The 10,447-nt window shown below is 46.3% G+C and overlaps 2 protein-coding genes across 2 annotated transcripts in view; one reads left to right on the top strand and one right to left on the bottom strand.

The window, feature by feature from the left end:
- Positions 1 to 6,777: 6,777 nt before the first annotated feature.
- LOC138355413 (adhesive plaque matrix protein-like) lies at positions 6,778 to 9,170 on the bottom strand. The gene is made up of 2 exons (XM_069310305.1): positions 9,152 to 9,170; positions 6,778 to 7,307 (listed from the first exon to the last, which is right to left on the bottom strand). The coding sequence occupies exons 1-2, from the start codon at positions 9,168 to 9,170 to the stop codon at positions 6,778 to 6,780; spliced, it is 549 nt and encodes a 182-aa protein (XP_069166406.1).
- A 9-nt stretch (positions 9,171 to 9,179) lies between these two features.
- The window catches only part of LOC138355412 (small proline-rich protein 3-like), a 2,381-nt gene continuing 1,113 nt past the window's right edge, over positions 9,180 to 10,447 (top strand). The window contains exon 1 of the mRNA XM_069310304.1: positions 9,180 to 9,189. Coding sequence (XP_069166405.1) covers positions 9,180 to 9,189 — 10 coding nt within the window. The remainder of the gene's footprint in view (positions 9,190 to 10,447) is intronic.

Raw genomic sequence — 10,447 nt, 5'->3', positions numbered from 1 at the left:
ATATATATATATATATATATATATATATATATATATATATATATATATATATATATATATATATATATATTGAAATATACATTATTTAGAAACTTAGATTATTTAGAGTGTAAAATTTACACATTCACTTACTATATCTCTATTCAGACTGCCCTGTTGCCTCTCTCTCTCTCTCTCTCTCTCTCTCTCTCTCTCTCTCTCTCTCTCTCTCTCTCTCTCTCTCTCTCTCTCTCTCTCTCTCTCTCTCAGTGCCTGGGTACATTATTGCTTTGTATCCGTAAAGCGGTGTAGATTCTGGTGAAAGTGGAGGTTTTGTGGTTGAGAGGTGACTAAGTAAATTGCTGTGGGTGTCTGCATTTGGTGTGGGAGACGATATACACATGCGCGTATTTATGTATCTAAACATGTATACACGTGTACGTGTATGTATATACTCACCTATTTGTACTCACCTATTTCAGCCTGCAGGATCGAGCACTGACTCTTGGATTTTGGAAATGTGTGTGTGTGTGTGTGTGAGTATATACATGTGAGCGTATGCATGTACGTATGCATACACGCACCTATCTACGCACCTGCATATGTATACACTCATACGACGAAAGACTAAATATAACGAATCAATGAAACCCCTGTGAAAAATTTTTTTCACGTCGCCTTGAAATAAAAAAAAAAGCGAGAGTTGGCAGTGGGTAGCCCAGTGCCACATATCCCAGAAGGGAGAGGAATGGGGAAGGGAAAGAGCCCGGGAAGGGGAGCTCGTGTGGGAGAGGAGAGGGAGAGGGGGAGCTAACTACACCTCGTAGTTATCTCTTAATAGCTGGGTGGAGTCTTCGTGGGAAAGGAGACAGAGAAGGAAGAGGAGGGATGGGAGGGAAGGAAGGAAGGGAAGACGGGATGGAAGGAGGTGCGTTGAGAGGTTAGATAAGACAGGAGTGATAAGAGATAAGCATAAAGAGGGACTGGAAGATAAGAGAGGAGACAGATAAGGAAAACTCAGAATCAAGAAGAAAGGAGATGCAAGCGATATATATATATATATATATATATATATATATATATATATATATATATATATATATATATATAAATATATATATATATATATATATATATATATATATATATATATATAAATATATATATATATATATATATATATATATAAATATATATATATATATATATATATAAATATATATATATATATATATATATATATATATATATATATATATATATGCGAACAAGCCTGAATGGCTTGTCTGGGGTGTGAGTTTTCAGTTATATATATATATATGTATATATATATATATATATATATATATATATATATATATATATATATATATATATATATATATATATATATATATATATATATATATATATATATATATATATATGCGAACAAGCCTGAATGGCTTGTCTGGGGTGTGAGTTTTCAGTTATATATATATATATGTATATATATATATATATATATATATATATATATATATATATATATATATAGTAAAATCGCCAATAAATATGGGTTAACTATAATATTTATTTTTATTTAAATTTATGTAACTTTATTTTTTAATTCTGATCTTGTTTACCAAAGGTAACGACCCAAGATATACAATCACCTCAACAATCCAAATATCTCTTACATGATTAATACTGCAAATACGTTTATGTAGCCTTTCTTCCCCTATAATTGCAAGGTATTGCAACTATGAGTTGTTAATGATGTAGTGATATCTATCAGACATACCTGAGAAATTAATACTCGGTTAGATTAACATTGCAGAAGGATTAGCAGAGTTGCAACTGGTTTCAGGTACGTGTAATAATACTGATCTGATCACTGACAGGAAGCGTGTGTGAATATTTACCTATGGTTGTGCTTGTGGGGGTTGAGCTTTAGCTCTTTGGTCCCGCCTCTCAACTGTCAGTCAACTGGTGTACAGGTTCCTGAGCCTACTGGGCTCTATCATATCTACATTTGAAACTGTGTATGGAGTCAGCCTCCACCACATCACTGTCTAATGTATTCCATCTGTTAGCTACTCTGACACTGAAAAAATTCTTTCTAATGTCTCTGTGGCTCAAGTGGGTACTCAGCTTACACCTGGATCCCCTTGTTCGTGTTCCTCCCATGCTAGATAGTTTGTCTTTATCCACCCTGTCAATTCCCCTGAGAATTTTGTAGGTGGTTATCATGTCTCCCCTTACTCTACTGTCTTCCAGGGACGAAAGGTTTAGCTTCTGAAGCCTTTCCCTGTAGCTCATAACTCTCAGGTCTCGGACTAGTCTGGTGGCATGTCTATGAATCTTCTCTAACTTTGTCTTGTGTTTAACTAGGTATGGACTGGAGCTGCATACTCGAGGATTCGTCTGACATAAATGGTATACAAGGTCCTGAACGATTCCTTTCACATGTTTCTAAAGGCAGTTTTTATGTTGGCCAGTCTAGCGTATGCCGCTGATGATATCCTTTAGATGTAGGCCTCTGGGGACAGGTTCGGTGTGATATCAACCCCCAGATCATTCTCTCTCTTTGACTTTGTATGTGTGTGTGTGTGTGAGTGTGAGTGTGTGTGTGTGTGTGTGTGTGTGTGTGTGTGTGTGTGTGTGTGTGTGTGTGTGTGTGTGTGTGTGTGTGTGTGTGTGTGTGTGTGTGTGTGTGTGTATTCCACCTAAGTTGTGTTTTGCGGGGTATGAGCTCTGCTTTCAACTGTCAATCAACTGTCAATTAATCAATTTTTGTTCACACACAAACACCCCCCCCCCCAGGAAGCAGCCTGTAACAGCTGTCTAACTCCCAGGTACCTATCTACTGCTAGGTAACAGGGGGCATCAGGGTGAGAGAAACTCAACCCATTTGTTTCCGCCATACGCCAGGAATCAATCCTCGGACCACAGGACTACGAATCCAGAGCGCTGACCACTCACCCACAGGTCCCTGTGTGTGTGTGTGTGTGTCTCACAGCACGTGTATAGAATGTCGCACCACATTCTATGTTGAATATGCACGTAAGAATGGCTCGCGTCACAGTACGTGTTGACTATGCACGTATAAGGCGAGTCTTATCACACCTTGAGCTGAACACACTTTTAAAGCGTGAGTCAAAGTAACGCCTCAAGATAACCATACCGGAAACCCCACCTCCAGCAAACTCCAGTTTTGGAATGCTAGAAACCTTAGTGATATCGCGCCAGCCAATGGCTCTCCAGGATAACCTTTGAATACCGTATTTGTCGGCGTATAAAACGTATTTGCTGGTGTATGACGTATTTCCCGGCGTATACACAGGTAAATACATCTTATATACCAATAAGTATAGTAATATATAAAAATAATAAGCAGCGTTAAAGGGAAGACACAAAATGTAACAAAAGTCAAGATGCAACATTTTAGGCTCGATAGATTTTGATAACGATATGCAAATGAGTCGCTGGATTCACGATCTCTTGCATTAATATCTTTGAGAACGTTTAACTGTATGAAAAGAAAGCGACGACGTTTCGACCGGTTCTGGGTCTATATCAGGTCGACGACGTTTCAGCCCGTCCTGGGCCCTTATCAAGACGACGACGTTTCGACCTGCTATGGGCCCTCACCAAGACGACGACGTTTCGCCCTGCTCTGGACCCCCATCAAGATGACGACGTTTCGACCTGTTGTGGACACCTCATCAAGACGACGACGTTTCGACCTGCTCTAGACCCCTCATCAAGACGACGACGTTTCGACAGACGACGACGTTTCGACCTGTTTTGGACCCTCATCAAGACGACGACGTTTCGACAGACGACGACGTTTCGACCTGTTTTGGACCCTCATCAAGACGACGACGTTTCGACAGACGACGACGTTTCGACCTGTTTTGGACCCTCATCAAGACGACGACGTTTCGACAGACGACGACGTTTCGACAGACGACGACGTTTCGACCTGTTCTTGGACCCTCACCAAGACAACGACGTTTCGAGCCCGTCCTTGATCGTTATCACGTCGTCGCTGTCTCATTCTCTTCTTTTCATATCCATCTGTTTATGCATTTCAGATTAACCAATTTATGCAACCGGTATAGGAGCAGTTACAGAAGGGTGCCGTGTTGTGTAATTGTGACTTGTGTGAGTTGAGCAGTTGTGTGAGTTGTGAGTTGAGCAGTTGTGTGAGTTGAGCAGTTGTGTGAGTTGAGCAGTTGAGTGAGTTGTGAGTTGAGCAGTTGTGTGAGATGAGCAGTTGTGTGAGTTGAGCAGTTGTGTGAGTTGTGAGTTGAGTAGTTGTGTGAGTTGAGCAGTTGTGTGAGTTGAGCAGTTGTGAGTTGAGCAGTTGTGAGTTGAGCAGTTGTGAGTTGAGTAGTTGTGTGAGTTGAGCAGTTGTGTGAGTTGAGCAGTTGTGTGAGTTGAGAGTTGAGCAGTTGAGTTGTGAACCCTCCTGCTTACTTCCATACATGAAGCAGGTCCCGAAGGCACTAATGCCCACCAGAGGGACGAGAATGCCCTCGTAACAAGTGCTTAATGTACTCCTCTATAAACAAAGGGTGTTGAAAGCCGAGTGATTTACCACCTGTGTACTCTATGACAGGTGTGCCGAGGGGCGGTAATGCCACGTTCTTAACACACACACACGCACACACACACACACACACCTGCCGAAGGGTTGCACAGTGGGGGCCCCGCCCAAGCCGTCAAGGTCCTCCACGGCTCATGCTATTAAACGTCTCCTGGTGACGTCACCAAGGACGCCTCCATTCACAAAATTTTATGAATGGAAACTCGTAGTAAAGGGTCCACGTGGTCCATGTTTTTATTATTGTTAGGTCCACGTGGTCGATGTTATTATTATTGTTTACGTTTTTCTTCGCGTGTTGATGGTAGGAAGAGTTAGGAAGAGGAAGAGGGTGGTTGTTTACCTTGAGATTGTCTTTAAGGAAGGCCATTCACGGTAACTACCACGCGACACGACCCATTTCCAACGCAACAGGGCGTTGATTTATAACAGGATATAGACCTGAAATAAATTCGAGTGAACGTGTATTTAAAAATAGGAGTAGTTGTGCTCTGTCTATCCGGTGTCACGGGCTAGGGGGGGGGATAGGAGGGAGGGGAGGGAGGGGGGGTAGGGGAAGTAGGGGAAGGGGGGGAGGGGGGTGTGGGAACAAGGCAAGAACACACCTGAAACCACCTGCATGTAATGGAAGCCTTTGTTTTAACTTTTGACTTCACAATAGAGGAAATGTTTACTGGCGAAGCGTAATGCCTCAATCACGGTTTTAAATCACAGGGGATGACGGGAGGGGGGGGGGGAGGGGGAGGAAATAGGGGGGTACATCAGGGGGGGAGGGAGGGTAGTGGGGGGGTGCTCCATGAGTCATCAGAGGAAAACTGTGTCGTAGAAGCGATTGTTTGTAAGCAATGGGGCGCTGGATGATAGGATATATGGGATAGGGGGAGAGAGATTTGTGCTTCCTCTCTCTCTCCTTTCCCTATCCCTCCTCCTCACCTCATCTATCCCAGAAATGTCTACCTACCTGTATACCTCTCAGGTGGCTGGCTACCTTTGACCGTAAGTTTACAAGTTGAGTTTACATTCCCGAAGGTCAATGTGGTTGGATAAGATGTCTTCGATCCGTCCTCGTAATCCCAGCTTCTTGTCCTCATATACCAGCTCCTTGTCCTCATATCCCAGTTCCTTGTCCTCATATCCCAGTTCCTTGTCCTCATATCCCAGTTCCTTGTCCTCATATCCCAGTTCCTTGTCCTCATATCCCAGCTCCTTGTCCTCAAATCCCAGCTCCTTGTCCTCATATCCCAGTTCCTTGTCCTCATATCCCAGCTCTCCTTGTCCTCATATCCCAGCTCCTTGTCCTCATATTCCAGCTCCTTGTCCTAATATCCCAGCTCCTTGTCCTCATATCCCAGTTCTTTGTCCTCATATCCCAGCTCTCCTTGTCCTCAAATCCCAGCTCCCTGTCCTCATATCCCAGCTCCTTGTCCTCATATCCCAGCTCCTTGTCCTCATATCCCAGTTCCTTGTCCTCACATCCCAGCTCCTTGTCCTCATATCCCAGTTCCTTGTCCTCACATCCCAGCTCCTTGTCCTCATATCCCAGCTCCTTGTCCTCATATCCCAGCTCCTTGTCCTCAAATCCCAGCTCCTTGTCCTCATATCCCAGTTCCTTGTCCTCATATCCCAGCTCTCCTTGTCCTCATATCCCAGCTCCTTGTCCTCATATCCCAGCTCCTTGTCCTTATATCCCTGTTTCCTCAAGAAGATCCCCTAAGTGTCAAGAAAGATATATGTATATTTCAACCTAGATTTACATCCCAGCACACCCTAGAACATCCCAACACACCCCAGCACATCCCAGCACATCCCAACACATCCCTCCTCCCCCCCCACGTCACCTCCGCTCTCTCCCTCGCCACATTAATTGATTCCCTCAACGCCATCTTAAGCCAAGCTGTCTCTCAAGGGCCATATTCACGGACTTACGCAGGGGACGTCCGGCGGTAGCTGGGATGTGGGATAGCACTGTTTACCCGCGAGAGGTGCCATGGCACTGTCTCCCAGAGTAAGACGGAGATGTATGTCCCTCAGGTGCCTCGCATCCCTGGTGAAGGACGGGGCTAGGGGCTGGGATATGCTAGGGGCTGGGATATCCCAGCGCCTAGCCAATCTAAACGTCTAAGGAACAACGCCGTGGAATTAATCAACGTGAGATAACAGTCTAAATCTTCCTTTGACTAGTGTGATCCCTGTGACGCTGGGTGATGCTAGGTGATGCTGGGTGATGCTGGGTGACGAAGGGTGATGCTGGGTGATGCTGGGTGACGCCGGGTGATGCTGGGTGACGCTGGGTGATGCTGGGTGACGCTGGGTGATGCTGGGTGATGCAAGGTGGCGCTGGGTGATGCTGGGTGACGTTGGGTGATGCTGGGTGATGCTGGGTGATGCTGGGTGATGCTGGGTGATGCTGGGTGACGCTGGGTGATGCTGGGTGACGCCGGGTAATGCTGGGTGATGCTGGGTGATGCTGGGTGACGCTGAGTGATGCTGGATGATGCTGGGTGACGCTGGGTGACGCTGGGTGATGCTGGGTGACGCTGGGTGATGCTGGGTGATGCTGGGTGATGCAAGGTGGCGCTGGGTGATGCTGGGTGATGCTGGGTGATGCTGGGTGATGCTGGGTGATGCTGGGTGACGCTGGGTGATGCTGGGTGACGCCGGGTAATGCTGGGTGATGCTGGGTGACGCTGGGTGACGCTGGGTGATGCTGGGTGACGCTGGGTGACGCTGGGTAATGCTGGGTGACGCAAGGTGACGCAAAGTGACACCAGTGTAGGAGATGAAGGAAAGATTTTAATAATGTGCGTGTTGAGGGAGGGAGGGAGTCTTTGAGGGAGAGAGGGAGATATTGAGGGAGAGAGACTTTGAGGGAGAGAGATGACTACACATCCCAACCCATCAGTTCGTCCCCCATAACTTCCCACACCGTAAAAAAAACAACCTAACCAGAGACGTGTGCGAAACCCTACCCCTAACCTGCCATAGCCCGGGGGCATAGAAAACGCAGCTACCGCGCTAATATTCGTAGTAGTAGTTAACATTGATAGGTTGACCCCCCATTACTTAAGAAAAGCGACCTATTACTTGAGCAATCAGGATGCTCTTCCCCCTCCCCTACCCACTAAAAGAGTGGGTGGTGGGGGGGGTTGTGGAGGTGGAGGGGGGGGGTTGTGAGGTGGAGGGGGGGGGGTTGTGAGGTATGGATGGGGGGGGGGTGTATGGTGGTGGGGTGGGGAGGTGCTGACAATGGTAGTACGGCTGAAGTTTGATGATTGTCAAGTACTGCTCCGTCGAGGCGGTTGGGCAGGGTTGAGGGGGGGAGGGGGGGGGGGTTGATAGCAAGATCTGGGAGAGGAAGTGATATCAACGACAGCCACTATAGCGTCCCAGACGGTGTTGCAAAGGGGGGCTCCCGGAAGATGACGGGTTGTGAGTCCTGAAGATGACGGGTTGTGAGTCCTGAAGATCACGGGTTGTGAGTCCTTAAGGTCATGGGTTGTGAGTCCTGAAGATCACAGGTTGTGAGTCCTTAAGATCACGGGTTGTGAGTCCTGAAGATCACGGGTTGTGGGTCCTGAAGATCTCGGGTTGTGAGTCCTGAAGATCACGGGTTGTGAGTCCTTAAGGTCACGGGTTGTGAGTCCTTAACATCACGGGTTGTGAGTCCTTAAGGTCACGGGTTGTGAGTCCTGAAGATCACGGGTTGTGAGTCCTGAAGATCACGGGTTGTGAGTCCTGAAGATCACGGGTTGTGAGTCCTGAAGATCACGGGTTGTGAGTCCTGAAGATCACGGGTTGTGAGTCCTGAAGATCACGGGTTGTGAGTCCTGAAGATCACGGGTTGTGAGTCCTGAAGATCACGGGTTGTGAGTCCTGAAGATCACGGGTTGTGAGTCCTGAAGATCACGGGTTGTGTCCTGAAGATCACGGGTTGTGGGTCCTTGAGGTCACGGGTTGTGAGTCCTGAAGATCACGGGTTGTGAGTCCTGAAGATCACGGGTTGTGGGTCCTTGAGGTCACGGGTTGTGAGTCCTGAAGATCACGGGTTGTGAGTCCTGAAGATCACGGGTTGTGAGTCCTGAAGATCACGGGTTGTGAGTCCTGAAGATCACGGGTTGTGAGTCCTGAAGATCACGGGTTGTGAGTCCTGAAGATCACGGGTTGTGAGCCTTGTTGTTATTGTTTTAGATTTAACTACTCAAAACAAAGTATCCATGTAGCACGGGCTATGGTGATCCCGCAAAGGCTGTGAGCCCTTGCGTGCAGTATTTATTAAGGTCTTGGCTGACGTGTAACCAGGAGGTCTCAGAGGTGGTAGAGGACTGCTTGCGGCGATAATGACCAATTGGATCGTTACACCCGTTTGTCTTAATTGCCCGTTGACAAATAGTCAACAGGAGATCAATTACCGACCCCCCAACGACCCCGCTGAACATATCGCTAATTACACCTCTTAATTGCTTGTTATCTTCGTTAATTGGATCATCTTGGGTTGTAATTGCGGTCGGTATCTTAGCAGGAAGTCCATTGACCGGCGGGATTCGAGTGGGTTGGAACAAGGAACTAGCAGTCAAGAGTTACCCTGATTGCGTCTTCTCATTGCCTCAAAATGCCGGACGGTAATGACTAAATTGCTTGGCACGGATATAGCGGAATGCAATTAGTGGAGATCTTAGAGGTAAAGGCAATTCAACTAAGATAAAACTTCCATCAAACAGCTCGCTGATCTCGTTACAGCTTATCCTCCTTTCATTTATCTTTCTTTCGTAGAATAACTGCAATATATATATATATATATATATATATATATATATATATATATATATATATATATATATATATATATATATATATATATATATATATATATATATATCACATAATTTCTTTCTCACTACATCTCCAGGAAGCAGCCCGTAGCAGCTGTCTAACTCCCAGGTACCCACTTACAGCTAGGTGAACAGAGGCATCAGGCGAACGAAACTGCCCATTTGTTTTGTTCTGCCTCGACCGGGAAACGGATCCAGGTCCTTAGAACTACGACCGCAGAGCCCCCAGTCCGCCGGGGAAGGTAAGGTATTTATCATGGAGAAAACGCTAGGCCATTACGACTATATTGCACTTAGAGCGGATCGAACGCAAGTGTGAATTTGAACTAGAATGTCAATAGTTGTTCTAGAAGATTGTGTAGGGTTGTGTAGGGCAATTAGGTCCTTTCAGCGTTTAGCTAAGAGGACGCGTAGTCGGAATGTCTTCCTCCTTCCCGGGCGCCTGACAGCTGAGTAGACAGCGCTTCGGATTCGTAGTCATGAGGTCCTGGGTTCGATCCCCGGTGGAGGCGGAGACAAATGGGCAAAATGTTTCCTTTCACCCTGATGCCCGTCTTACCTAAGGGTAAATAGGTACCTGGAAGGTATAGACAACTGCTATGGGCTGCTTCCTTTGATATGGGGGGTGAAAAAAAAAAGTTGATCGATTGACAGATGAGAGGCGGGCTGAAAGAGCCAGAGCTCAACACACCCCGCAAGCACAACTAGATGAATACAGGTAGGTGAGTACACACACACACACACGCGTGCGCGGGGATAATGAGTCCAGGGCGCCGTTCATTACACACCTGGCAAGATCATCACCTCCAGTTATTTACTACTCTCTCTACGCCAACGGTGGAAATTGGCCGCGCGAACCACCGTGTGAGAGAGAGAGAGAGAGAGAGAGAGAGAGAGAGAGAGAGAGAGAGAGAGAGAGAGAGAGAGAGAGAGAGAGAGAGAGAGAGAGAGAGAGAAAGAGAGAGAGGAGAGAGAGAGGAGAGAGAGAGAGAGAGAGAGAGAGAGAGAGAGAGAGAGAGAGAGAGAGAGAGAGAGAGAGAGAGAGAGA

Source organism: Procambarus clarkii, chromosome 67 (assembly GCF_040958095.1).
Source record: "Procambarus clarkii isolate CNS0578487 chromosome 67, FALCON_Pclarkii_2.0, whole genome shotgun sequence".
Taxonomy (NCBI): domain Eukaryota; kingdom Metazoa; phylum Arthropoda; class Malacostraca; order Decapoda; family Cambaridae; genus Procambarus; species Procambarus clarkii.
Note: the sequence above shows the minus strand (reverse complement) of the source record. Positions and strands in the feature narration are given on the sequence as shown.